This window comes from Cavia porcellus, unplaced genomic scaffold, assembly GCF_034190915.1.
Source record: "Cavia porcellus strain 051 isolate PalLab524CR breed Dunkin Hartley unplaced genomic scaffold, mCavPor4.1 scaffold_28, whole genome shotgun sequence".
Classification (NCBI taxonomy): Eukaryota; Metazoa; Chordata; class Mammalia; order Rodentia; family Caviidae; genus Cavia; species Cavia porcellus.
Genome location: NW_026947511.1, coordinates 40,215,860 through 40,243,650, shown reverse-complemented (window position 1 = coordinate 40,243,650; position 27,791 = coordinate 40,215,860). Strand labels below are relative to the sequence as shown.

The 27,791-nt window shown below is 46.5% G+C and overlaps 3 protein-coding genes and 1 pseudogene across 6 annotated transcripts in view; 1 reads left to right on the top strand and 3 right to left on the bottom strand.

Annotated features, from left to right (window-relative positions):
• Positions 1-1,880: 1,880 nt before the first annotated feature.
• Slc22a7 (solute carrier family 22 member 7) lies at positions 1,881-8,000 on the top strand. The gene is made up of 10 exons (XM_013157065.2): positions 1,881-2,364; positions 3,082-3,185; positions 3,318-3,472; positions 3,582-3,750; positions 4,654-4,777; positions 5,027-5,136; positions 5,459-5,673; positions 5,998-6,106; positions 6,701-6,907; positions 7,221-8,000. Exons 1-10 carry the CDS (start codon positions 1,972-1,974, stop codon positions 7,264-7,266), a joined length of 1,632 nt encoding a protein of 543 aa, XP_013012519.1. The 5' UTR covers positions 1,881-1,971; the 3' UTR covers positions 7,267-8,000.
• On the bottom strand, positions 7,924-10,423 carry Crip3 (cysteine rich protein 3). Its single transcript, XM_003473848.3, has 8 exons — positions 10,329-10,423; positions 10,033-10,127; positions 9,760-9,817; positions 9,536-9,664; positions 8,811-8,882; positions 8,632-8,726; positions 8,477-8,534; positions 7,924-8,309 (listed from the first exon to the last, which is right to left on the bottom strand). Exons 1-8 carry the CDS (start codon positions 10,369-10,371, stop codon positions 8,248-8,250), a joined length of 612 nt encoding a protein of 203 aa, XP_003473896.1. The 5' UTR covers positions 10,372-10,423; the 3' UTR covers positions 7,924-8,247.
• Positions 10,424-16,172: 5,749 nt separating this feature from the next.
• Znf318 (zinc finger protein 318) overlaps positions 16,173-27,791 on the bottom strand; it is a 37,030-nt gene continuing 25,411 nt past the window's right edge. The window contains exons 10-12 of one of the 4 annotated variants that reach the window (XM_063238825.1): positions 26,554-27,663; positions 18,100-18,253; positions 16,173-17,054 (exon numbers count right to left, since the gene is read on the bottom strand). In XM_063238825.1, the coding sequence (XP_063094895.1) occupies positions 18,131-18,253; positions 26,554-27,663 (1,233 nt within the window). In that variant the 3' untranslated portion in view covers positions 16,173-17,054; positions 18,100-18,130. Of the gene's footprint in view, positions 27,664-27,791 lie in introns of all 4 variants that reach the window. The other 3 variants (XM_063238824.1, XM_063238826.1, XM_063238823.1) reach the window with 3 other exon arrangements.
• On the bottom strand, positions 18,850-18,950 carry LOC111758016 (U6 spliceosomal RNA; annotated as a pseudogene).

The window sequence follows — 27,791 nt, the reverse complement described above, 5'->3', positions numbered from 1 at the left end:
CAGGAACTTGTTCTTCTCCCAAAGCCTCCAGCCATTCTAGTGATCATTCATATTTTAGAGGGTTATGTTTCCAGCCTGCAAGGTTTTGTACCATCTAGTTAGGTAAGCAAGACTTGGTCATTGGGCTCGGGGTTGGAGGCGATGGTTAAAATACAATCAAAACTTAGACTTCACACCTGCCCCCAGACATCACCGTGATTCCCCCAGGACATCAGAGAGTAAGATTGACAGCCGGAGTCTAATTCACGCTGCCCTGCGCCCTGCAGAAAGGGCCTGCGGATTAGATCTGAGCTCCCTGGGACCAGTGTAGAGAGGGAGAGGTGGCCTTGCCCAATTATCCGCTGTCTGGTATTAAAGCAGGGGAGAAAGTCTAATTGTGCAAACTAAGCCAGTAGCCAACGCCAGTGCCCAACTTTGGCCACCCTCAAGGTGATAGTAGTTTATATAATTTATATAAAGAATGTGATTTTATAAAACTGAGTAAAGAAGTGTCACGTGTGGGTGACAGCCAGAGGGATAGGAGGGGTCCCTTCAAGCTGGCCTTCAGGGGGACAGGCATCCACCAGATAGATGAGGAACGCTGTGTGGCCCACGGGCCCATGCTGAGGTATAGCTGTCAAGGGCCCAGAGAGTTTGGAGGATGGAGGGAAGGGGGCTTGCTGGGGAGGGATGGGGTGTCAGGGGAGCAGGAGTTGATCTTGAGGGGTCCTCACTTCCTGTGAGCATCTTCAGGGCAGGGGTGAGTTTGAAGCTCCTCTACTCTGCAGGCTGAGCACGGGACACTCTGACGTTTATCACCTCCTGTCACCACCGCCAGCTTTCTCTTGCCCTCACCCATACCTGTTGTGTCACCCTCCACTCCCAGGAGCCCTGCGTTCACTCCTTTCCTGTAACTGTCTTTGGGACTCCATTCCAGAGTAAACAGGACCCGGTTGGTCAGCACTACAGGTCAAAGGCAAGAGCCCTGGGCTGGAGTTAAGGGTCCTGTCCTCCTGTCACCTCTGCCGTTCAATCAGTCCTCATGGCCCAGCAGATCCCCGCCCTCTGTTTGTCTCATTATCTGTTCAAAGCAAGAACTCATTGAATGAGTGGTTTCCAACTTTTTCCCCCCTTTCATTCTGGAAATACATTTTTTTCTCCATGAACACCATTGGAAGTTCACTTGTTCAGAAACCTGGAGCTTCTTGGAACCCAACACAACAGCCTCCCAGTTATGCCCGGCTTGGAGACTCCAATGATAACGTCTGATGTCGTGGGCTCTTGTCCAGCTTTAGCTGTGGGTCAGGAACGGGAACTGAGTCGGGGGCAGGAGACCGAGCAATCCTGGCTTTCAGGTACTGCAGGACTACGCAGGACCCTTCCTCTGGGGCACAGCACGGGGGCACAGGAGGGCTCAAAGGGCCGAGGGCTCGTGGAGCAGCAGGACTGGGATGGCTTGGGGACACCTGCTATAGGCATGGGCTGGGGCTAGAGGAGGCCTCGAGGCTCTAGAAAAATCTTTTACCCAGCAAGGGCTGGGCCACCAGGCCCGAGTCCTGGGCTGCAGGCCAGCCTGGCTGTGGATGAAAATAGACAATGGTGACCTAAAGTTTAACAGGACAAAGGGCATCCAGAATAGGGACGGTTCTGTAAGGGACATCTGGGGTTCTTCACACCCAGCTACCCTGCTGTGCTGACACAAGGTCCCCTTCCTGGTCTCTTAGCCAGTGGGAAGTGCCAAAACCACAGAGCAGCGGCCTTGGCCTGGGATGGGTGACAGCCCCTCCTCTCAGGCAGGAGGCCAGAGTGGCAGGATCCCTGCAGACAAGGGTGGCCAGGGAGGGCCCCGGCCTGGCCAACCCCCAGGGGCTGGATTCTGGCCACAGACTCTGCTCATCAGCCTGTTGGTCCCCACCCCAGAGTCCAAGGGTCTGTGTGGTGAGCAGCTGGGCTGTGCTGGGTACTGTGGGGGGAACAGCCGCCTCAGGCAGCATGGGCTTCGAGGAGCTGCTGGACCAGGTGGGCGGCTTCGGGCCCTTCCAATGGCGGACTCTGGTGCTCATGGCGCTACCTCGGGTGTTGTTGCCCCTGCATTTCCTCCTGCCTGTCTTCCTGGCTGCCGTCCCCTCCCATCACTGTGCCCTGCCTGGCATCCCTGCCAACATCAGCCACCAGGACCTGTGGCTGGAGGCCCACCTGCCCCGGGAGCCCGACGGCACATTTAGCTCCTGCTTCCACTTTACCCAACCCCGGGCTCCCCTCAACACCACACTGGTGAGAGAGGCGCAGAGCCCCGGGGAGCTAGAGGACACAGCCTCTACAGTTCCCTGTCCGCAAGGCTGGGAGTACGACAGCTCAGAATTCTCCTCCACCATTGCTACAGAGGTACCCATGCCCAGAGGGTGAGGGACACGTGAGTGGAACTGGCCGGCCAGGGCCTTGGGTGGTTGCTATGGGCATTAGGGTCCTGCATTTACCTCCTTGAGCCTCAGTTTGCCCATCTGTAGAAAGGGACCGTGAGCATGAAGCAGAGTATCAAGTTTAGCTCATAGCCTATAATGAATGGCCCTTCCATAAGAGGGCTGCTCTCTTTATTCCCTTGGAGGTGACTAAGGCAGGAAAGGGATACAGTGGCTCCTGAGAGAAGGTGGGGACAGAGAGCTGAGAAGGGTATTTTTGCAGTCTCCAGTTTTCCTTCCTCTTTTCTGGTCCCAGGAGTGGGACTGACATAACTAACCTATCTGGGTTTGTTTTTTTTTTTTGTATTTGCAGCACTGGGGATGGGACCCAGGGCCTCATGCACACTAGGCAGGCGTGCCACTGAGCTGCCCCTCAGTCCTATGTATCCATCAAAGGGGAGGCAGCAGGACTCCCCTGCTGTGGTCCAGGCAGGAAAAGGAACTGAGGCTGCAACGTTGGGGACGGGCAAAGTCTCCCACATGTGATGCTGGGATGAACAGTGGGGGGGGGGGTCACTTCCTGGCATCGCCATAGTTGAAAAGCCCGGTTGTTCTGAGGAGGTCCCAGCGTCTGGAGAAGAGGGGCTGCTGTCAGCTGGGGGAGGGTTTCTACTCACAGGAGACCCCACCCCTATCCTTGCAGTGGGACCTCGTGTGCGAGCACAGAGGCCTGAACAAGTTGACATCCACCTTATTCTTCGTTGGTGTGCTGGTGGGGGCTGTGATCTTTGGATACCTGTCCGACAGGTGGATTGAGGCCCGGGGTGAATACAGGAGAAGGCGGGTTGGGGGACGGGGACCTCACCTTCATTAGCAGGGGATGGGCCTCCTGTGTCTTGGCATCCCTACTGGGTGCTGATACCACACGTCCCCGCATAGGTTTGGGCGGCGACGGCTGCTGCTGGTGTCCTATGTGACCTCCCTGGTGTTCGGCCTGGCATCTGTAGCCTCAGTCAACTATGTCATGTTCGCCATCACCCGCACATTAACCGGCATGGCCCTGGCTGGCTTCACTGTCATTGTGCTACCGCTGGGTGAGGCAGACAGGGGAACAGACAGGTCCCGGAGGGCGGAGGCAAGCGAGGGCAGTGTGAGAGTTGGCCTGGCCCACTAACTGTCTTCCCTGGCCCTCCCTGGGCCTAGAGCTGGAGTGGCTGGATATGGAGCACCGCATAGTGGCTGGTGTTCTGAGCTCCATGTTCTGGTCGGGAGGCGTCATGCTGCTGGCACTGCTTGGGTACCTGATACGGGACTGGCGATGGCTTCTGCTGACTGTCACCCTGCCCTTTGCCCTGGGCATCATCAGCATGTGGTGAGGAATGCAGGCAACTGGGAAGAATGAGATGCAGAAAGCCAAAAGGAGACTTAATCAGAGACGAAGACTGAGGGACAGAGACCCTGAGGGATAAAGGGAAGGAAACAGAGCCAGTGACCGAGAGATGAAGAGAGTCCCCAAGACAGCCACAGACACAGAGAACAAGACACAGACCGAGGTGGAACCAGTAAGAGGCAGCAAGGGAGACCAAGACTGAAAGGTGGATTCAGAGAGACAGGGACACGGGAAGGGCAGGAGAGACAGGTAAAGGCAGTCTGAGTGGAAGCTGAGGCTGGCCTTGGAGGGGTGGGCTGAGCAGGGCCAGCCTGGGGGGAACCCTGGCCGCAGAGTTGGGGCTAATGTAGGGTGGTCTCCCATGCCTCCCAAGACGGCCTGGGTCTGGCTGGTCTTTCTGGGCACCAGTATGTCTGTGCCTCTTGTTTGGCTGGTGCTGGGAGCTAGAGTTTGGGGAATAACAGGATTCAGCTGGGTAAAGAAGGGCAGGGCCAGGCCTAAGCAGGGAAGTGTGGGAAGGGGGCTTTTATGTTGAACCTTAGGGAAAAACTAAGAGCTCGTGGGGCATGGAAGATGAGCTTCAGGTGGAGGGGACAGCATGAGGGAAAGCCTAGAGCGGCAGTGGCAACGCTGTGGCACACATGTTGTTTTTCTTTTAAGACAAGAGATGTTGATGTATGGCTTATTTTTTCTAAACCAAAACCTCAGTATTCAGGTTTAATTGCAGTGTTGGTAAGTAAGTGGGTTTTGAGTTGGAATTTGGGCACTCATCTCTAAAAGGTTCACCATCACTGGCCTAGAAGCTGACAGCCTGTGATGGGCCAGGAGAGAGATTTGGTTAATGGTGTTGACTTGCTGACTGAAGGGTCTCCTGTTGTCCCCTAGGTGGGTACCCGAGTCTGCACGCTGGCTTCTGACCCAGGGTCGAGTGCAGGAAGCCCAAAGCTACTTGCTCCGCTGTGCCAGGCTCAATGGGCACCCTGTGGGCAAGGATAGCCTGAGTATTGAGGTGAGGGGTGTGTGTGGATGTACGTGTGTGACCATGTCCTGTGGCCCTCACAGGGAAAAGCCCTTGACCCTACTGCAGAGTTCAGACACATTACAACGTCCTGCCTAGCCTGGGAGGTACCCACCTCAAAGCTCCTTCTGCCCTGCCATGGAAGAGGGGAGGCACAGAGATCCAGAGAGACGGGGAGCAGGAACCACAGGAGCATCCTGAGACCAACTCTGACCCACAGCATCCTCTGCTCCCCTGCAGACTCTGAGCAAAGTGGCGGCCACGGAGCAGGCGGTCCGGAAACCCTCCTACCTGGACCTGTTCCGCACCCGGAGGCTGCGACACATCTCACTGTGCTGCATGGTGATGTGGTAAGGCCGAGCCAGGGGTGACAGGACAGGAAGGATTACCCAGCTGGGGAGGAAGAAGATGCAGTGGGTCACAGAGCAGTTCAAATTCAGGCTCTGTGCTTCGTCACTGCGTGGCTCCGGACGGTCCCTTCCGTGACTAAAATGAACCAGTGTGGAAGGAGGGTCATGGCCCTCTGGACCTGCTACATCCTAGACCCAGATGGCACGTGAGTGCCGGGAAGGTCTAGGCAGCAAAAAGGTCAGGTCTGAAAGGTCAAAGTGCCTGAGCAGAGAGGACAAAGGCGTGGGAAGGGACTCTAGGTGGGGCTGCTGTTCTTTCCAGGTTCGGGGTGAACTTTCCTTACTACGGTCTCACGCTGGACCTGACGGGTTTCGAGCTGACCGTATACCAGACGCAGTTCCTCTACGCTGCAATGGAGGTGCCCTCCAAGCTGCTGGTCTACGTGTTGGTGCGCTACGCGGGTCGCCGACCCACGCAGGTGGGCGCGCTGACGGGCACCGGGCTGACCTTCGGTGTGCGACTGCTGACGTCTTCGGGTGAGCACCGCCCACATGGGTCCCTGCCCCACCCACGACGGCCACGCCCCCATTAAGCCACGCCCACAAACCACGATTAATCGGGGATACTGTCCACCCTGCCTCCAGTGGACCCCGCCCACCCACCATAGGTCCCACCCCTATGAGCAAGCCCCGCCCTCCTTTGGTCTACCCCTTGCAGAGATTCTGCCCCGCTCTTTTGTCTTTTTCCTTTTTATCGGTACCGGGGATCGAACTCACGACTGCCTGCTTGCAAGGCAGGTGCCCCGCTCTTGCAAGCTATTTTTGCTTCTCTCTCCCTTGCCGGTAAACTTTTTCTTTCAGAGGCCAAATCCTGGCGCACCGCCCTGGCAGTGTTAGGGAAAACTTTTTCTGAAGCCTCCTTCACCACTGCCTACTTGTTTACTTCAGAGCTGTACCCTACTGTGCTCAGGTGAGAGGGCCCGAGAGCAGGGTCCCGGGCAACTGACCTGGACTCAAGCTTGTCTGTTCCCGTTCTTTACACCGCACCCACAACACAGCACTTATCTGGGCTGTGCTGACCCAAATCTTGGAGCCCTTGGGGGCATTTCGTCTTCTGTACGGTAGTTCTAAACCAAATCAGACAACTTCCTGGGCCTGCTTTGGAATTAAACAGCCCCAGGAAACCCATGCTGCCTGCCCCATCCGTTTTGGGTAGAGCTGCTGGGGGCGGGGGGGGGGCTGTCTGGACTCCCGGCCAGGGCTCCTTACGCTGTTTGTGGCTGGGGGTGCAGAATTTCTGGGTTTCAGTGTATAAAGATTTGGCACTGACGTGGCGGTGTCTGGTCAAGCTATTTTTCCATGTTGCTCTTTCCCATGCCTTCTGTAGCTTTTCTTCTCTCTCATTGGCACTGTGGCGACACTGGCCTGGGGGCTCCTGGTCCGGGGTGGGCGGACACGTGGCTCCCTTAGCTGTCTGACAAGGGGCAGCAGAGGGAGCCTGGTGAGGCAGGCACGGCCAGGAGGAGGGTGAGAAGCAGCTGCCTCCCTGCTCTCCTCTGAACAGGCAGACAGGGTTGGGGCTGACCTCGCTGGTGGGCCGGCTGGGGGGCTCCTTGGCCCCCCTGGCTGCCTTGCTGGATGGAGTGTGGCTGTCACTGCCTGACATTGCCTATGGGGGGATCGCCCTGCTGGCTGCCTGCACTGCCTTCCTGCTGCCAGAGACAAGGCGGGCAAAGCTCCCGGAGACCATCCAAGACGTGGAGAGAACAAGGTGTGTGCACAGGGCTGGCAGTGTGTGTGCATGTATGCAGGTGCTTGGCAACCTGATCCCTCCTCAGGTGTATCTGGGCAAGTGTGTGGGTGTGCACAGGCATGTGCAGGCCCTGAGGTATGGGATATATGACGTCATGCACACACAGATACCTGGGGCTGCTCAGGAAAGGGCTTTGAGCCATGCTTGCACATCAGGGCAGTGTACAGGTGTGTGTGAGCATCATGGTGGGAGTTCTGTGTGTGTGCCAGGAGTGGGGTAGGCCGGGGCAACAGCGTCTAACCCAGCATTGCTCTCCCTCCATGTTCCCCAGTCCCCTGCGTGGTGTTCAGGAGGAAGAGATGCAGGCCTGGAACTGAGTGGGGCCGGGCACAGCTCTCCACAAGCGGCTCTGCACCGAGGGCTGAGTGCAGAGCAGACTCCTGCAACTCGGGCTGGGGCACAGAACCCCTCTGCCTTGGCTGGATTTGCCATGGGAGCCCCTCCCCGTGCTTCTCCAGCCTTATTATTCAGCCACCAGCAATAGGACTACCTCCCCAGAAGCAGTGGTCTGCGAGAGGTCCTGGGCACCTTTCTTGGAGCTGGGGGCTTCTGTGAATAAAGGTGCCTCTTAGGTGGGGGCAGCAGTGAGGAGCTTAGGGAACAGCCCTGGATAGGAAGCCATTGGATTTGCTCTGGGCTCTAATTTCCAAATCTGAGCTTTACCACCAATTTCCTGTGTGACCTTGGGTGTGTTGCTTTCCTTCTCTGGGCTTCAACTTGCTCATCTCCGAAATGACAATGATGAAGCATCTTAGCTTCATCAGGATCTTTTTTGCTCCAACTGAACAAGATGCTTCTTGCAGACGGCGCCGAAGAAGGGACTGTCCCATGTTGTCCCCTGTACAGAGTTAGGGGCTGCCCAGGGGAACCAAAAGCACAGGCAGGGCAAGCCAGCCCTGCCTCCTCTGAGCCACCCTCCAGGGACCCCCCACTCCCATCTAATCCACTGTCTAACCTGGTGCCCGAAGAACTGAGGGCATGGAAGCCAACATTTTATTGGAGAAGCCAGAGAGGCTGGGGCTCAATAAACAAGTTTGATAAGTTCTTTTAAGCCCAAGAATTTGCTGTGACAAGGGATGGGAAGGTTGGGGTGCCAGTATTCACAATGGAGAGCCTGTGTTCCTGACCAGGAGGGCTGGGAAGTGGAAGAATCAGCAGAGAGGCTAGAGTAGACTGTGGCCTACCATGGCGCCTAGGCCCAGGGACCCAGGACTCCACCTTCCCCACCCCTGTAGCTCTCACTGGACACAGAGGGACAGCAGGAAGCCTGCATCCGGGTGACCTCTCTTGGGAGCTGCTTATTTGGGTTTTATTTCCACTGGGTCATAGATATAGCAGCCCACGTCACCGATGTTCACACCTAGGGAGAGAGCTCTATTACCATGGGCCTCAGCCTGGGTGTGGGGTGGGGGATGGAGGGAACTGGGGGGCTTGGGTTCAGGCGGCTACAGGGAAAGTCACTCACACAGCCCCCAGACCATGTACATGCCGCGCTCTAGCCCCAGTGTCTGGGGTGGGGCTGCCCACCTTTGGGGCCGAACAGGTAGCCGTAGCAGGGGATGTGGCAGTAGGGGGCGCCGTCATGCTGGAACATGTAGAGATGAGCGTTTCTCAGACAAAGCAACATGCTTCCCAGCGCTTGCATCTTCATCCCAGCCTAACACCACCCTTGCCCTGCCCACCTCAGCATGGCTTCCAGCAGTGAGGGTCTTCCGGCAACGCTGGCACCTCAGACAGGGCCGATGCCAGTTTCTGCCCAAAGACATCACCTTCTCTGCTGGTGTTGGAGAGAAATGGCAGTTCCTCTCTGCCTCTGCTGCCCGCCTAGGTTCCCCTCCTCAAGCTCTCCATTGCCACTTACCAAAGAAGACAGGCTGCCCACAGCCAGGGCACAGCGAGGTCTCTCCTGTGAATGTCCTCATGCTGGCCAGGCCTTTGGGGGAGGGGGAGGCCCCCACTAGGTAGGGCTGTGTTGGGGCCAAGGCCTCGGCTAGGTCTACAGCATCTGTGTGCCATGGCACCCTCTCCCCAAACCCGTGCTCCCTCATCCCAGAGCCCCACTCTGGTGGGTAACATCCACACTTCCGGAGACCCACCCACAGTCACAGCCCCTTCTGTGTCAGAGACCACCTGCCTCCAGGTGGAGCCACCCCCCCCCCCAACAGCAACTCAATCCTTAGGAAACCTGAGCTGATAAAGGAGCCAGCAGGGGCAGGGTGTCAGGTGTTGGGAGCACAATGTCACTGCCCACTCTGGGACAGCAGAGCAGCAGGGCCCAGTGGAGAGAAGGGAGGAACTCGCTGCCAGTCCAGCCCATGATCCCTCACTTGTAGGTCTTCCCCCCATGCCGTGGCCTCTGCTAGCTGTGTGACGACATCAGGTCACTTGCCTTCTCTGGACTGCAGGTGCCTCAAACACAGAATGGGTGACAATGCCATCTGCCCACTCTACCTGTTAAACTTGGCAACTGGTATGAGGACTATCAGAGAAGGGGTCCGGGAGAAGACTGCAGGGACAAGGATGCAGTTGGGAGAAGACAGAGGGTGCTGAGGAGGCACGTGCAGGGCTGCCACCGGCCTCACTTACTTTTCTTTCGGTAGGGGAGGCAAGTCCTTGGCCGGGGAGGGCTGAAGCTGCTGGGGCTGAGGGTGGTGCTGGCAGGGGAGGCTGTGGGGGGGTTGTAGAGATAGGAGCCCACACCTCCGATGTTCACCCCTGCAGGGAGCAGAAGGTGGGCAGGGAGACCAGACTGATGATCATGGGCAGGGCAGGGTGGGTCCTGCTCCTGGCTCTCCTCAGCTGGTACTCACCTCTGGGTCCAAAGAGGGCCCCGTAGCATGGCTTGTGGCAGTAAGGCCTCCCATTGTGCTGGGCGCAGCAGAGGGAAGGGGGTCACTTGGGCCAAGATGGGTTGGGGCAGGGAGGGCTGGGCAATGGGTTTTCTGGCAGAACGGCCACTGTGGTCAGGGAGGCAGAGCAGGCGCGGGTCAGGACATACTGCGGCTCCCAACTCTGGCAGTGGGTGGCCCCAAGTTGGGGTTTAGGATAGGGCGTGATACAGGTCTGGGCCCTGGCCTGCTCACCTCTGCATGCCCTCCCGGGGACAGCACAGTGTGGCAGCGCTCACATTTCAGGCAGAAACGATGCCAGTTCTTGCCCAGAGAGCTCACTTTCTCCGCTGCAGGGGATAGGGTGGGCGACTGCTGAATGGGGACCCCTTCTCCCTCAGCCAAGGAGCTGAGCCCAGCTGCTCTGGATCCTACAAGCAGCGCCCCGCCCAGCAGGAAAAGGACTTCACCGAGTGGGGTGGGCGTCTACAGCCACCCGCTCCCGCCCCACACCCCTGGCCCCGCGCACCCCCCTCCCTGCCTGGCCTCACCGAAGTACACTGGCTCCTCGCACCGCGGGCAGGTCCAACTCATGGCTCTGTCGCAGTCGCACCAGCCTGTCCGAGTGTCCCTACTTGTGGGCTGGTCCCGCCCCTCCACCGCCCCGCCCACAGCCCAGCCCCTAGCCTTCAGCGTCGGTGACCTCAGAAATTAAGCTTTGCTCTGGAGGGGCGAGTTGCAAAGCCCTGACCCTCGGGGAGGACCAAGCAGGCCGTCGTTGTGGAAGGCCCGGCAGTGAGGGCGCCTAGCATGGCTCTCATTTCGGTGTCCCAGGTAGACATTGTGGAAACACTACTCTCACCATCCGAGCCAACGCATGGGTATTCCTCGCAGTGGTTAATTCCACCCGTGTCATCAGCTGGCTGCGGAGAGCACGGAATCTGTGCCTAAGCAGCTCCCTCCCACTCCAGGCAGTGCCCGGCTCCTCTGCCTCCTGTCCCTGTACACACAGTGTGCGTCATGACAGCAGTGTCCACCTCAGAAGAGGTCGTGAGAATCAAACACGTTCACACACATGCGTCCAAGACCTCCGGGATAGAAGAGCCAGGTGAGCTCTGCTGCCACCAGGATGCATCCCTCCATGAGCTCAAGGCTCAAAACGGTCTGCATACATCAATGGGTTATTCATAACATTAAAATGTGTATTTAGAAGTATACTCAAACACTAATCACATATTTCTAGTTTAAGATTTAAAAATATTTATTAAAAGTAGCCCAACTGCCAGGCATGGAATGCCTGCAATACCTGCTACTCAAAAGGCTGAGGTAGGAGGATTACAAGTTTGAGGCCAGCGTGGGCAACTTTGAGACTGTCTCAAAACCTGGAAAGTAGCCTAGTGGTAGAGCACTGCCCTGGCAGCAGGCCGACTCTGGGTTCAAAACCCAGTACTGGGAGTTGGAGAAGTGGCCCAGCAGTGCTTCAAAGAACAAGAAAATTATCCACAAAACAAGGAAAGCATTTGTTAGCATATATCTACTATGGTAACCAGGTCGTGTAATTAACCAATAATACACTAAAAAGGCAAGGACATGGCCTACATTCCCTTGTGTTGCCGGTGGTCATGTTAAATGGGGCAACCACTGTGGGAGGCAGTCTGACAGCTCCTTAAAGTGTTATATCGAGTTACCATAGCACATTATGAAGTCCACTCCCACAGATGTACCTGACAGAAATGAGCGTGCGACTTCATGTGAGCACTATTCACAGTAGCCTACCCTAAGGCTAAGTGGATGAACACAACATACACCCATCCACATTAGTGACAGAACACGAGTCGGCCGTGCAAAGTACTGAGGGATACTACAGTGTGGATGAATCACAAAACATTAAAAGGCCACATACTGTATGATAGCATTTGTGTGTCGTCTTACCAATTTCTGCTAACCCAGGCCTGCCCTCATTTGTTCAGTACTAGGTTCAGGGCCCCGGCATTCACGCCTATAGCATGGCCCTCTGCTGGAGTGTCCTGGGGGCCCAATCCATGACAGCTACACTTTCCTGTCTGGGTACTGAACCAAATGAGGAAACAAAGGCTGAAAGGCTCATGCAGCACCTCTGTCACTGGTCAAGGCTAGGATGTCACATAGTGAGTGTCCAATACAGTCTGTGACCAGGGCCACCTTGCCAACACTTCCAGATTTCCAGTGCCTTGCCCAGCTTCTGGCACACAATACTCAACAAACAAACGATCACTGTTATTCTCAAGAGCCCCAGGTGTGAGCCAGTGCTAGTGGGAGGGATGCGGGAGCCAGAGGGGATGGTAGGTTGGAGAGTTGACAGGGAAGCTCGGCCACCTAGGCAGAAGGCCTGAGTCTGTTTTCTAACATCCATGATCAATATGTATTATGTGAAATAGTATGATTTAAACTGGTGTCTTGATTATAAATACAAGGTTCAAAATTTTTAAAAAACTGGAAATTTGCTTTGGCAGTAAACCAGTCCTACTATCTACAGTCCATTCCCGGGAACTTACCAATTAAGTGTAATTAACGTGTAGCACAATTTATGTCTATCACTAAGCACATGGCAAAGGAAAAATGTGGGAAAGTGTTACGGAAACTTTAAAACGCCTTTTATATAAGGCTGCTATTATGTGTCAAGTTTATCACTATAAATTTAACCTGCTTTATGCCTTTGTAGACTTGCTCAAGTCTGAGGGTCATACGCCTGTGACTTCTCGTTGTTTTATGTTTCTGTGGTACTGGGGATTGACTGCAGGGCCTCGCGCATGCTAAGCAAGCTACTCTGAGCTACTCCCCAGTCCCAGCCTCAGCGACTCTGAAGGCATCAGTGAGAGCTTTGTTCCTACATACTTCTGAAGGGCAAAATTATTATGTTCTGGTAAGTTAAGGAAAAATCAGTCCTATATATTTATAGTTTGGAGGGTTTTTTTGTTTGTTTTTTTGTCTTTTTTGAGATGGGGTCTCAATATGCAGTTCAGGCTGGCCTTGAGCTCACTTTGTAGCCCAGGTGGTCTCGAACTTGCAACAACCCTCCCACCTCAGCCTCCCAAGTGCTGGGATTACAGGCGTGAGCCACAACACCTGGCTTGGTTTGGAGTTTTTAAACCTTTATTACCTTTAAACCTTGTGCTTTCTCACTGTACTTTCCCTCAACTAGAAAGCTTTACTTTCTGTAGTTTATATTATTTAACAATAAACAAACAAGGCTGACATAGAGCTCAGTAGTAGAGCTCATGCTTAGTATGTGCAAGGCCCTTGGTTCAAACTCCAGGACCCAAACAACAAAACGACATACAGAGTCAGGTGTAGTGGTGCATACCTATAATCCCAGCATTTGGGAAGCTGAGGTAGGAGGCCTGCTGTGAGTTCAAGGTCAGTTTGGGCCATAAAGTGAGTTCAAGGCTCTTCTGAATTACATAGTGAGACTCTCTCAAAAAACAAAAAACCAACCAAACAAACCCACATACATCCAAAACAGAAAAAGACTGGATTTTCTTTCTTAAAACCACATACACCTCCTACCAGTAGAGAGTCATTGATACATTGTCTACGGCTCTGGGAGATTGTTGGGTCTTCTCAGCTCCCAGTATCCTCTTGCCACTTCATGAACCTCTGAGAGAACTCTTTATAGCTACTACTGCTCAGCCACTCAGGGCTATATGTTTGTGTGTCGTGATTCAACGGCATCAACTAGATTAATTCAGAATCCAAATTTCAGGAAAGCCCTTCTAGCCCTTTGTCATGGCTGCCTTCACCCTGTTTGTGAAGAAACCAGTGACAGCTTTAACTGACAGTTTTCCAAGCAAGGTTGCTTTTGGCTTTTCAAGTACCACTTAGACACTTACATTTCACCAGAGAGTGTGTAAAAATAACTACCTCCAAGTAGTTTGCAGTATGAAAATGCATCTATATGTTAGAAACTGAGGAAAAAGAGAAGTGAAACTTGTTTATAAATCTGACGGATGATGGACATGTTCCTTGGAGTTGTTGTAAAGTGGTAGAAACTAAGATCTCAGAGGAAATTTTTAATAATATATAAAAACAGGCTTCTATCTTCTAAAGCTATGAAGACCTAACAGAAATATGTAGAACATGGCATCTAACTTTTCAAGTACATAAGAAATTCTCCAGGGTAGATAACGCATTAAATCATAAAACAAATGTGGCCTTATTGTGGCCATGGAACAATATACTTCTAAGAAATCTGTCATTCAAAGCCTCTTTACCAATCACAATGAAATGAGGTTAGAAATCACTAACAGAAGAAAAACTAGAAGATTCACAAATACAGTGGTACCTTGGTTCATGAATGCTTTTGTTTCCAAACTCTATAGTAAGGGATAAACACAACTGTAGCCATCTTTCCCACATAAATGTTAATTATGACCATCTTTTTCAGAATCATGCAATGAATTAAGTTCACAAACCAAGGTAACACCATATATGGAAATTAAATAACATGATTCGTTTTGTTTGTTTGTTGAGACAGGGTCTCACTATGGAGTTCACACTGACCTTGAACCAACTATATAGCTCAGGCTTGCCTCGAACTCATAGCAATCCTCCTGCCTCAGCCTCCGGTGTGTTAGGATTATAGCTGTGTACCACCATACCTGCCTAAATAGCACATTCTTAACCAACAGGTCAAAAAAGAATTCAGAAGGGAAACTACCACATACTTGGAGATGAATAAACACAAACACACATAACATTTCAAAGCTCTGGGATTTAGTTAAAATTGTGTCAAAAGGGAAATTATACCCGAATATACTTAACTTCATAAAAAAAAATCACAAATCAAGAATCTAACTTTATACCTTGAGGAACTAGAAAAAGAAGTGCAAACTAACCAAAACCAAAAAGAAATAGTAACAATTATAAAAGACAGAACAGAAAAAATGCCAGAGATAATGAAAGTATAAGTTAAAAAGAGACTCAATGACTAAGAGTTGATTCTTTGAAAAGTTCAACAAAATTAAGCCTCTTTTATCTAGACTAATGACAAAAAGAGAATATGTAAATAAAACTAAAATAAAGGGGAAAATGAGGACATTGGTACTAATGTTCCAGAAATAAAAAAGGAGTATAAAAATACCATGAACTATTATATGCCAACAAATTTGAAAATCTACATGAAATGCACAAGTTCTCAGAAACCGAAAGACTATCAAAACATGCCAGGTATGGTGGTGCACATTTGTAATCCCTGCTTTAGAAGGCTGAGGCAAGAGGATTGTCATGAATTTGAAGTCGGTTTGGACTACATAGTAAGACCCAGTGTTAAAATTAAAGAAAAGTCCAACAAGAAAAATTGGCTTCACTGGTCGTAGAGTTCTTGTCTAGTATATGTGAAACCCTAGGTTCCATCTCCAGCACCACAGGAAAAAGAAGACAAAGAATAACTATTTACCCAGCAATACCACCTTTAGGTACATATTGGGAATAACAGAAAACATATTCAAATATATTATGAGTGGTGACAATAGTACTATTCACAACAGCCAAAAGGTGGATCAAATGCCTACTAATGAATGGAGAATGAGATCAATCTATCCATCCATCTATCTATCTTATTCAGCCATAAACAGAAACACACACTTGTACCTGCTACAGCCTGGATGCACTCAAAAGACATTATGCTAAGTAAAAAATACTGACACAAAAGATCACATGTTCTGTGACTCCACATACAGGAAATATCTAGGACAGATAAACCTATAGGGACAGAAAGCATATTAGTGACTGCCAGGGGTGGCAGGGAGGTGGTAATGATCACCAACTATTTAAGAGATACAGGACTTATTGTTGGTGTTTGTTTTTGAAATAGTCTTGCTACATAGTTCAGGTTACCCTTGAACTCATGGAGTCCAGTCTGGCCTCAAACTTGAAGTGATCTTCCTGCCACGGCCTCCAAGTGCTGGAATTTTAGGCATGCACCACCATGCCTGGTAGAATACAGTTTTAATTTGGAATGATGAAAATATCACGTATTTTGTGATGTGTATTTCAACTCACTTTTTTTCAGAAGCACTAAAATAGCAGTCACAACAGTGCTTTAAATTTGGGAGAGTGAAGACTAGAAGAGGATAAGAGAGGGGATTCAGACAGTGTTGGTCATATTCTTTTTGGTTAGATGTTGATAATCAAGGTATGTTCACTTTATGCTAATGATTGATTACCAAGGTATGTTCACTTCATGAAAATTGAGCTTAGGGGCTGGGTATTTAGCTCAGCAGCATAAGCGCCTGCCTTGCAAGCAGGCAGTCATGAATTCGATCCCCGGTACCAATAAAAATGAAAAAGACAAAAAAAGAAAAAAAAAAGAACATTGAGCTTAACAGTCATGACGTGTGCTTTAAAAAATATGAACATTATGTTTTAATACAAATATTTATTTTTTGAAAAATAAAAAAGTTACAGTTACCAATAGTATTTCTATTCCTAAGCATACACCCAAGAAAACTGAAAATATATGTCCACGTGAAAATTTGCACATAAACATAGCAGCATTACTCATAATTGCTCCAAAGTGGAAATAACCAAAATGTCTACCAACTCATGGATAAACAAAACACGGTGTACATCTGTGGTGTATCGTATGATGAAGCAATGACAGATGACACTATATGGATGAATGTTGAGAGCATTATGCTGAATGAAAGAAGCCAGACACAAACAGCCACAAGTTGTATGATTCATGGTCAGAATAGGTAAAGTTATAAGAGACAGAAAGCAGACTAGTAAGTGCCCAGAACAGGGACAGTGTGAAAGCAGTGGTAATTGGGAGTTTTTGCTGGTGGATATACCAGGGTATTTTTTTTGGGAGAAAGGTGATGAAAGTATTCTGGAATTAGTGGTAGTGGTAGTAGTATGACTTGAAGGTATTAAAATCCAAAAAATTGTATACTTTAAGACAATGAATTTTGTCTTATGTAAACTTAACTGTTTTATGAATTATATTTCAATGAAAAGATCTTAAATATTTCATCACTTATATGTAAACTACAGAATATCAATAGAAGTACAAAGGAGAAAACTTTATTCAAAAATATTCTCTTTGAATTAGTGAGAAAAAATAAAATAATATTCAATTTTTAAAAAGTTCTCTTTCCCACTGCCCACTTCCAGAATCAAAGCCTTAGACTTTAGACACCACTGCAGAACTAAGATCTGGGCTGTAAGCCAGGGGATGGACGTATACATGTAGATCACAGTTTGGAATTCCAGCATGTGACCAACACCCTTGCTTGTCCCTGGAAAGGATAATATGATGGTTGATGAGAAACAGACCTTGGGTTGGAGAGAGACAAAGTAGTAGTGACAAAGTGTTGGCAGACCTGGTTCCAGGCTGTTTTTCATTGCTTCACCCACAGAGTAATGTTTTAGGAATGAGTAGACCTTAATGGACATAATCTCAGTTGCAAGAGCCCTGGGATGCTTTTTACCCTTTACTTTTTATTCTACTGAAAATTTAGGTTGTTCATTATCTGCTTTAAAAAATATTTGCAATCTCACAAGTATTTCTAAAAGTTACCAAAACCATAGATTTAGTTGGGCAGTAAACTAGACCTCCTGGACTCTACCAATCAGTAACAAAATTAGGCCAGTAATTTTCTGGGTGAATCTGGAACTGGGAAAGCTCAGAATTTAATGAATCTCAGAGTTTTAAGGACTTAAGAGGTCAAGTCATTAGGTCTTGGTTCTCATTTTCACCATATTGCTGAGTCCACAGTTCCAAGTATAAAGAATAAGTGAAACACCTACTGGAAATTAAGATGGACAGAGTAAGTTATTTCCTTGCATTTTGGAATGACGCAGTGTAGGGGAGGTAGTAAGACTGAATGGAATCCAGTAGACAATTGTGACGTATGATGCCAGAGATTTTTTAAACGTTCTTTATGATTGGTTCCCTCCCTAAAGGCTCCTTTGCCTACTACTACTCCACTCATTTAAGGACCTAATTTTACTCTGATTCTTGCACAGACTTGTAAGGGAGACTAAAAACAAGACTGAAGATATTCTACTTGCTGGGAATTTGGAGATACAGGAAGAATGAGAAGGCCTGAAGCCCACAGTTTTAACATAAGTATCATGGCACAAAATGAGAGATGAAAGTTTAACAGATAATTTATTCAATATTGAATGAGACGTGGGATGCAAACTCTAAAATACACATTCATTATGTCCAGTCTAATTTTATCCTCCTCTACTGATACAAAGACACAGATATTTTCACTCACTCAACTCACCATTTTCTGGCTGCTAAAATGGCAGGGAATTCTCCACAGCCGTACCTACCTTCTGGAAGTCAGACCCTAGAGTTGACTGCCTACTGGCCACAAGGGCGCTCATCATTTCCGTGATCTCTGTGACTTCTGTCCTTGCCTTCCTGGAGCAGAAATGTCTGCTGCAGTGCTTCCTTTTGTAAATCTGCAGGATTCTGGACTTGTTCCTGAAATGATAGAGAGTGGTGAGAACCAGTAAAAATATGATCATACTATTTCTTATGTAAATAGGCTATGGGAAAATTAAATGGAACCTTAGTAAGGGCATAGTATCTAAGAGATGAAAAAAATACTATTTCAATATGGTTGATTTCATCTTTTTGTTTTCTTTCTTCACATCCTCTACCTTTTGTTCTCCAATTACATACCTATGCCTCTATTTTCATCCTGCTCATTCACTTCTTTTAAACATACTCATTTCCCTTATTTTTCACAAAACGTTTTTAAAGAAGGAAATATGAGACAAAAAATACAAGAAAAACAAGAAACAAGAGACAAACAATAACAAAAACCCCCAAACAATAACAATACAGGCTTTCAAAACAAGGTGGTAGGAACTTAACAAAGGTTATTACTTTGCAGGTATCTTTAAAAGAGTTACTAAAAAAAAAAAAGGTTACTCAGATTACCAGATATAGACATGCAAAATTGATCTAATCCTACGTTAACGGTTTTGTTCCAAGAATAGAATTAGTAGTGCAATCATCTTAGCTGTCTTAAGTATACATATACAAATTTACATCTTTTCTCTTTTCCCTTTTCTAAAAATATGGAATGCTTCACAAATATGCGTATCATCCTTGTACAGGAATGATGCTAAACTTCTCTGTATCATTCCCATTTTAGGATAGGGTTGCCAAAGCCTGATTCTCCATGAATAAAAGGAACAGATGCATGAAAAATTTTTAAATTATAAGTAGATATAAATTATATCTTATACCGTTTTGCATGCAACAAACTGATTATCTTTTATGTTCCTTCAAGAAAGTAAGCTTTGTGGAGACAAGTATCTTGATTCATATAATTTAATGGCCAAGTACTTGCATATCAGCAGATATGCACAGTCAGCTCAGTAGAGTACAGGCAAGAGAGAGAGAGAAGAAAAGAATAACAGGGGATTTTTAAGAAGGCATGTTGCAGGGGCTGGGGATTTAGCTCAGCGACATAAGCGCCTGCCTTGCAAGCAGGCAGTCGTGAGTTCAATCCCTGGTACCAAAAGGAAAAAAGACAAAAAAAAAAAAAAAAAAAAAAAAAAAAAAAAAAAGAAGGCATGTTGCCCAGCATAGGTGGGAGGAGAGGGGTTCACAAGGTCTCGAGGGAAAAAAACCAGGTCCTATTTTTAACTGTGGAGAGTAGATGAGAGGCATGATGCATCAAATAAAAGACAGCTCTAAAAACATTTTTTAATACATAAAAGTATCCAGAAGAGAAAAAAAAAATCCTAAAACTTTGGCAGTAATTCTGCAGCATCAGATAATCCTTACTAACATAAACATTTTTATGCATGCATATGCATACATATATATTTTATGGATATATAAAATATTATGTAAAATGCATTTCCATGGTGAGAAGGTAGAAACATAAAAGACAAAAAGTAAAAGTACTGCTTCTCATTCTTCTAAGATAAACTCTAAACATTTTTTTCAATTCCATCCAGAAATGAAATTGAGCTTGATTTAGTCTTGAGATAACAAGATGATGCTAGGCCATAAAATGTTGAATTATTCCTACAGTCAAATCAGAGTTTACAGTTTGGCTGATTTCAACATACTTATCTGGCTGGAAGAAGAAAGGGGGCCATCTGAACATCAGAGCCCTCAAAATCTGTTCTTTGGCTTTTTTTTTTTTTTTTTTTTTTTTACTTTTTTATAACTCTCAAGTCAGTTTGCTCTCCTTACCATTTCTCTTCTGCTGCGGGGCAGTGTGTACCCTTTCTAATCTGGCACCACTACTCCAGAATATTACTCCAACAAGGGACTACTGGCAGCCTTGATATAAACACCCTACTACAGATGGTAATTTGTATACAGACAGATGGCTTCTAAAGTGTTAAGGAACCACAAACTAGAGTCAGCAATTGTTTTTGCTCTTTTATAAATTGTTAAATATTAATGATCAGTTAGGAAAAATAGCTATTACCACACTGATTACTGCAACAGATTTTTATTGCACACCTTACATGCCCAGCAACTGTGCACTGTGAATACGATGATGAAGCAGCAAAACAAATTCCTACTTTGGAGAGTTTATGAAGCAGCTGGGATGGGGTGTTAATCAAAGAAATATACACATCTAAAACTATAAACCATGTTAAATGCTGTAACATAGTCATGTTTTATCAATTAACTTCTTCCAAAAATGTGTAAGTTGAAGGCAGCTCAGAATAGTATTGTTTTTTTTTTTTTTTTTTTTATCTTTTTGAGATAGGGTCTTGTTATCTTGTTTCGGCTGGCCTTTGGCTCACTTTGTAACCCAGGCTAGTCTCAAACTTGTAAAGATTCTTCCTTCTGCCTCAGCCTCCTGAGTGCTGGGATTATAGGCATGTGCCACCACACTCAGATCTTTTAAGAGTAGTACATTCACAGTGAACGTTCAATTGTTTATTTACCAATGACTATTGTCACTGCATACCTAACTTTTTAAGCTAAAAAGCTGTAATAGGGCTGGGGATTTAGCTCTTCGGTGTAGGTGCCTGCCTGGCAAGTGCAAGGTTATGAGTTTGATCCCCAGTACCAAAAACAAACAACAAATAAAAAGTTGTAACCTTTAAACTCTAAGAAGAAACGATTTTATAATCTCTATTCTGTATTTCTGTTTTCTTACATAAATCACTCATTTATCCTGGATCTAGTTAATCTTAATAAACTGAGGAGAAGCAGAGGTAAGACATTTAAAACAAAACAAAACAAAAAAAGCACTTCATTTGTTATAGTTTATTTCATCTGAATCTTTACCCCTTAAAAACAAGAGGTAATGTTTCTATTGGATTACTGTGTCCTGGATATCTACTACTCATTTTTCCTCAGACTCTGCATCTGGAAATTTGATGAGACAGACATATATTCTGGTATGCCCCACTACTGAAACATTACATAATTTATGGACATTTTAACTTTTTAAGAGATGAAGCACACATGGTGTAAAGTTGGACAACTTTCCTGTATTACTCAGTAGTATTAGCAGGAAAATAAATACTAAAAGTGTTACATGCCTTATGAATAGAATGGCAGCTTACAAGGTAGGAAGCCTCCATTCAGAAAGCCAAGGGAATTCTTAGAGGGTTATTAGGTACTTGTGGGTGTTTGCTCACATTTGTGCTCATGAGGGTGGACTATAAAAACTGCTCCTGATGTTCACAGAAATCTAGAATGTACCTGCATTATACAAAAGCAACATATAAAGATCAGGGCCCATTCCTTGCATGTGCTTTGTCTCCAAGTTGAAACTTTATTCTATACTGTGACAGGACATAAAAAGAAATACACCCTACCTCTTGGTGCTAGCTATTGGGTTGGACTCCCCACCCCCTTAACACAGCTTTTCTGGATGAGCTCCAAAGCTAGATCTCACTGATTAAAGGTATAAAAAGTAGCACTACTTCCAGCCCAGACTGGAATTCTAAAAGCTCTCCCTTTCCTGGATCAGAGCAGACATGAAAAATGCCATTCCTGTAACTCTTAGAAATGTGCCTTCTAGAAAAAGCTCTGGATTGGTAGATGACTTTGGTGTAAATCTTGAAGCTACCCAGAAATTACAAGTTATTACTAAAATTTAGGCTCTATGTACTCCAGCCCCACCTACCTAGTTTTGTCCTTCCTAAAATTTGCTTCTCTTTCCTTATCATCCCTCTCAGATGACTCCCTCTTACCTACGGGGGAAGACTAACTTACTGAGTTGAGATCTGCATATGATTAACTTCTCCCTACTCTTTCCCTAAACCCACCTATCTTTTCCCAGAGAGGTTAAACTATAAACTAACCGGCCTAAAAATGAATGCAAACCAGCATTTTTAAACTATTGTTTCCAAAATTCCTATAGATAACATCCTAGGATAAAAAGGGACTAAGTGGGAAAACAAATCTTGTCAAAGCTCATGGGCTTAAGTTTACTAAAAGACATTTTGGGGTTGGGTATATAGCTCAACAGCACAGCATCTGCCTGGCAAGCACAAGTTCCTGAGTTCAAATCACCATTCAAAAAAAAAAAAAAAAAAGATACCTTTTTGAGTCAGTCTGTGGTTTCCAGGTCAGAAGCATTCTGAATTTGGGCTACAGCTGAAAAATCAAGCCTACAGATTACTCAGGACAGCCTGACCCTGTAAACATTTGGTGCTGAAATGGGGATAATAATCCTCATCTTAAAAGAACCCTGTCCAATAAAGCACCTTGTCAAAAACCACAACAAATGATGGAGGCATTTTCAATGACTAGCTGTCAAATCTCTTTCCTTTCCACAACATGAAGAGGAGTCAGAATCATTTCTCAACTGATATTACTTAAGGCTTCAGAAAAATTAAGTAGCCTCCTAAAATTCTTTTTTTTTTTTTTTCTTTTTTTGTACTGGGGATTGAACTCACAACCTCATGCTTGCCAGGCAGATGCTTATACCACTGAGCTAAATCCCTGGCCCTCGCCTCCTAAAATTCAACCTGATGATTCTGTAGCTCCATACACACAGAAATAAGGAAGAAAGAATTCTGAGAATAAGACTAGTGATACTATATTACCTTTGAAGAACAGGTAGGAGAGAAAAGGACTCAGAAGCCTTTGTTGAGCCAGGTTACAAATTGCTGACAACAGGGATGGCAGAAGAGACAGAGATTAGAAAATCTGAGGACTGACTCCTTGATTCCAAAGAGGACCTCAGCAAGAGTCTGACTGTCTTAAAGAAACTCAGTTTCCTGGAAGAGCCTGAGCCAAAACAAGGGTTTATAAGAGCTTTACAGAAGAATACTGACCACTGAGGCCTCTCACCACTTACGTGGCAGCAGAGGGGTACAGACTACTAACTTAACATTCTGGTATGAAGAAAGTAGCTCTGACAATTCGGGGGGGGGGGAGGTGGATGAAGGTGGGAACAAACAAGTCAGTAGAGGTTCACTACTTTAGTCTTCCTTTGAAGTTCAAATGTGTGTGGTTTCAAAACAACAATCCAGAAAGAAACATGAGATTAATGCATTTATTCCATGAAATTAACACATTAAAAATAAAGTTAAGCCAACTTATAAATTCTTTAATTTTTTTTAACAAATGTACAACCCAAAACATCACACTGATGGAAATAATTTGGGATAAGGAGAGAAGGTATACATATAGATTTGTGGAACAGAATGAGTTCAATCTCAAGATAAGTTTTAGATTTTCTGCCTCTTTAAAACAGAAATAGTTGCTAAACAATTTGATATAAAGTATTACTGGAACACACAGTACAATGAGCAAATGTCATTTTTAAATGAAAGCGATTTCCTAAAAACATATCTGCTCCTGGGATTGGGCCATGCACGAATAAACCTTACCGATTTGTTGTCTTCTGTTGAGTCTGCCAGATTTTCTTCCATGCTTATTGAGGCCATTTCCAAATAGGTTTGTGGGCCAGGAGGACCATCTCAAGCAAACAGCAAGAGGGGATGTATGGGAGCTGACATGCCAGTAAGGGAAGTAAATAAACAATAAAAGGGCTACTCACGCTGCATTTCAAACATTGTTAAGGTAGGCCCATCCAAATGGAAGCCCAAGAGATGAACAATTCTTCCTTTTCAGTAGAAGCTTTCCGTTTCAACAAGCTTTCCGGTGTTTCTCCCAAGATCCACCAGTTGCCCAGGAAATTTGGTAGGAATACAACACAGTAATTGGAGAAGTCAACTCTCTGGTTTCCCTCCTCCCCCACATTCTACAAATGGCAACATCAAAGCCAAAATACAATCAAAGCACACTATGTGGTAAACAGATAGACATCTGACTTTAATGACAAAGCAGGAGAAAATAACTTGGCCAAAAGATAAAAAAAATAACAGAAAATACTTTTTTTTTTACAGATACATATATATATATATATATATATATGTTATGATTGATTTGCCTGATATTGTAAGGGGAAAGGAAAAAAGGAGGTACATTTTTTAGCTTCCATAAATATTTACTGTAAGATGTTGACTATATCTCATGGTGTAGGTTCGATGAGACTGCCAACCAGTCCTGGATCATCTGGGTATCCAATTTCTAGAAGCCAATTTGGTTCATCCACAAGGAGTCCTGGGAGTTTAATCACGAACACTGGATTCTGTGTGGTTCTGGAAGGGACTGACTGCAGCTTCATCAGTTATTTTCTGAGGGACCAGACTGCCTCCAACTACCTGCTCCCCAGAAGAGGACTCTGAAGCTGGAGTTTTGACCAAATTCAAAGGGTTGTTACTTTCCTCATCTGCCTGGAGAACCGCTACTTCTGTATTGGAGACATCTGGGATTTCTAGCTTCAGTGGTCCCATTTCCAAGGAGCTACACTTAAGAGGGTCATCTGGATCAGAAAATGGAGAACACAGTTTCTCTTTCAGAATGCCAGATGTCCGTGTAACAAAGTCAACGAGATCTGGAAGGCAAGGAGATGGTCCAAGGCCTGCCGGACTAGTTGTTTCTGATTCCAACCTGAGTGACTCTTGCTTCTTTAACTGGGAAGTTTCTTCTGCTTCTTCATGCAGCCTTCCCCCTGACAACAGGTCAAGGGCCTGATGTGTTCTCTCTAGGCTACCCAAGCCACAGTCAGTATTTTCTGTAGGAAGTCCAGTTTTCAAAATGTTGGGAGAAACAATCCTCCCACTTCTGGGATTAGAGGAATTGTGTTCACCTTCTGTTGCAAAATTAAGCACCAGGGTTTTGGGAGAATCTAATGGAAACCCAGAAAAAGATGAGACTGCTTCAAAGTTACTAGGGGTAGAGGGATTATACCCTGCAGATGATACAAAATTTTCTTCACATGCTTTCTGAGACAGGGCTGTTAGGGGTCCATGTCCTGGGTCTAACCGAGTATTGCAGAAATCAACACGTGTATCTTCCAGATTCCCCAGAGTAGCAAGCTCCTTTACCTTTAAGTGTTTAGCTTCAAAATCTGCCAAGGCCTTGTTTTCTATTGTTGCTGTTAATTCTGGATGAATGTCTCGAAGTTTCACAGTTTTCACTTCAGGTTTCTCTGGGCTCTTGTTCTCATCCCAAACAGCCAAATCACAGATCATTTTACCTTGAAAGTCTTTTGATCTTTCTCTTTGGAATTTGAGACTTCTATACCTAGAAGTTCTGGAACCTGATTCTTGAGCTGAATGTTCTAGCCACTCTTCACTACCACCTGAAACTCCTTGTTCCTGGGCATTATCTGTTAAATATGTATCTGGTCTTGCTGGACACTGAAGAAGCAACTCTGGGGTGGAAATTTTCCCTGGTTTATCTTGTGGATTCTGGAGTAAAGATTTATCTTCTAATGGAAATGAGTCTTTTTTTGCCTGTGCACTTGATTCAGTGATTACTTTACTTGGAGTTTCATGTTCTGTCATTGATTTCTTAGATTGTTCAACCTCTTTGTCAATCATTAGTAACTCTGGTTGTTCTACTTCTCCCTCCCACATGTATCTGTTCCCATAGTTCAAATTAGAATCTTCTAGGCTATGGGGCCCAGAATTGACACTTGCTCCCTCTTTAACTGCTACCCTTCCTTTTAGTTCAGTGTTTGTCTCTATCTCACTTTTTCCACAATCCTTAGAGCTGTAGAGCTCTTGGCTTTCCTTACCAGAATCTATGAGGTGAACTTCTACCATTGTCTGAGATTCCCTGGTGTGACAGTGTGTACCTGACAGCTGAGGATCCAGGTCTATACCAGGTGGGCCTGGCTCTCCCAGGTCAAATTTAATTTGCCCTTTTGAAGCTAGATCCCCATCAGTGTCACTCTGGACAGAGCTATTATTAGTCCACATGGCTGAAGTGTCTGTCTGTGGGGTAGTTTTATAAGACCTATTTTGGCACAACCTTGTCAGAGGCTGTAAGAAGCTATAGCTACAGTCTCTACTTTTTGAGTCTACTTCCTTTACAATTGACCGTTTCCCTATTGATGTTACAGTTTCTACTATGGGATTTTCATGGTTCCTGACCACAGGAGCAGTGGCCAAGCCTCTGTCTTGAGCAATCTCTTTTTGAGATACACTGCTAGTCAGGGGAGATGTGAAAGAGGTATATGAATTTTCAGTTTTAGAAAGGTGGCTATTTTCCCCATTGGCCAATGGACCAGTACCCAGCTTAGTCTCAGGGGCCCCCTTTCCACCACTACTATAGAATATGTCATACAGATCCTTAGCATTGGCTGTGGCTAAGCATGAATTTCGCTTCTCTACCTTTTTGGCCTGTTCACTAAACACACTTGAGAGGGGTGGGGGAGGACGCACTAACATAGAGAACAGGGTCTGGTCCCAGTCACTCTCACTCACCCCAGGAGCTGTCTCATCAGAAGGAATGGTAGCTGGCTGTGCTGAGGCCTTGAAGGCTATAGGCAACACTGGATTCAGAATGTTAGGACTCAGGAAGCCAGAACTGGGAGTCTGAGACACAGCTGAGTTTGACTTTCCTGAAGCCAAGACCACATTTGCTTGAGGAGATGGAGCAGTGGGATGAGGTACAACTGGGGGTGGTGGAGGCGGTGGTGGTGGTGGAGGAGGAGGAGGTGGGGGTGGCGGCGGCAACATTTGGTCAGGTATATGGGATGGCTCATTCTTTTCAGCCAGCACTTTCTCCTCTGCAGACCCTTTTAGAATCACCTCTTCTCCTCCAAAAGCTTTGGAGATGATGTCTGGAGGCAAGAGGGGATCAGCTGAAGACTCTTTAACCACTGGCAGAGGTTTAGCAGTGGTTCCAGAGGACTTGATGGACAGAAAGGTGTTAAGTGGCGCAGGCTTGCTCATTGTAGCTGAACTTGACTTGCGGAGTACTGTGGATGGGATAGGCAGGTTGGGTCGGATTTTAGTCTGCGTTGAAGTTGTCACAACAGGCATCCAGGGACTTGTATGTGCAACAACAGTTTTCCCAGACAGCTTGATTTTGATGGGTTTTGCCTTCCCCATCTCAGCTTTGCCATCTTCTTTGTCCTTACTGCTTTCTACAATCTCTTCTTTAAGGATACTTGGGGTCGCCACTGAACTCTTTTCCTCTTCTTTTTCTGGCTTCTTCCAGCTAAATTTCCCAAAAGATGATGATGTTGGCGATTCCTTCTTCACTTCTTCTTTTAATTGGAGTTTGATGTTCAGATTCCTTTTATTTTCAGCTTTTTCAGGGGAATTCCAGCACTCAGAGATTTGGTCTTCTAATTCCATACAGATCTTGTCACTCTCTTTTGTTTCTTTCACAACTTTCACTTTCACTTTTTTTTGTTTCTCCTCTTTTTGTTTCTCCCTAAGTTTGCGCTTCAGCTCATTTTGCCGTCGCCGTTCTTTTTCTAGGACCACAGCAAATGGGCTGGCCTGGCGTTCCAGATTCCGCCGCTCCAGATTTCGCTGCTGCAGATTCCGCCTCGCCTCATACAATGGGTTTTCATCCACATATTTCTGGGTAGAGAAAAGATAAAGGTTCAACAAGTGGTCAAAATACTATAAGATAATCTTGACCTCAGTCATTTTTAGAATTCACTTAGCAGAAATCCCTAAAATAATCTTTTTGAGTAATCTTTTTTTCT

What these genes read in the sequence shown, in the direction of transcription:
- Crip3 (XM_003473848.3), bottom strand. Translation starts at nt 10,371, where the DNA reads ATGAGTTGGACCTGCCCGCGGTGCGAGGAGCCAGTGTACTTCG. An exon ending in GGCCCTCTTTGGACCCAGAG is followed by an intron (nt 9,665 to 9,759) that starts GTGAGTACCAGC and finishes TGCTCCCTGCAG; the next exon opens with GGGTGAACATCGGAGGTGTG. An exon ending in TGGGCAGCCTGTCTTCTTTG is followed by an intron (nt 8,727 to 8,810) that starts GTAAGTGGCAAT and finishes CTCCAACACCAG; the next exon opens with CAGAGAAGGTGATGTCTTTG.
- Slc22a7 (XM_013157065.2), top strand. Translation starts at nt 1,972, where the DNA reads ATGGGCTTCGAGGAGCTGCTGGACCAGGTGGGCGGCTTCGGGCCCTTC. An exon ending in CTGGGCATCATCAGCATGTG is followed by an intron (nt 3,751 to 4,653) that starts GTGAGGAATGCA and finishes GTTGTCCCCTAG; the next exon opens with GTGGGTACCCGAGTCTGCAC. An exon ending in CAAGACGTGGAGAGAACAAG is followed by an intron (nt 6,908 to 7,220) that starts GTGTGTGCACAG and finishes CATGTTCCCCAG; the next exon opens with TCCCCTGCGTGGTGTTCAGG.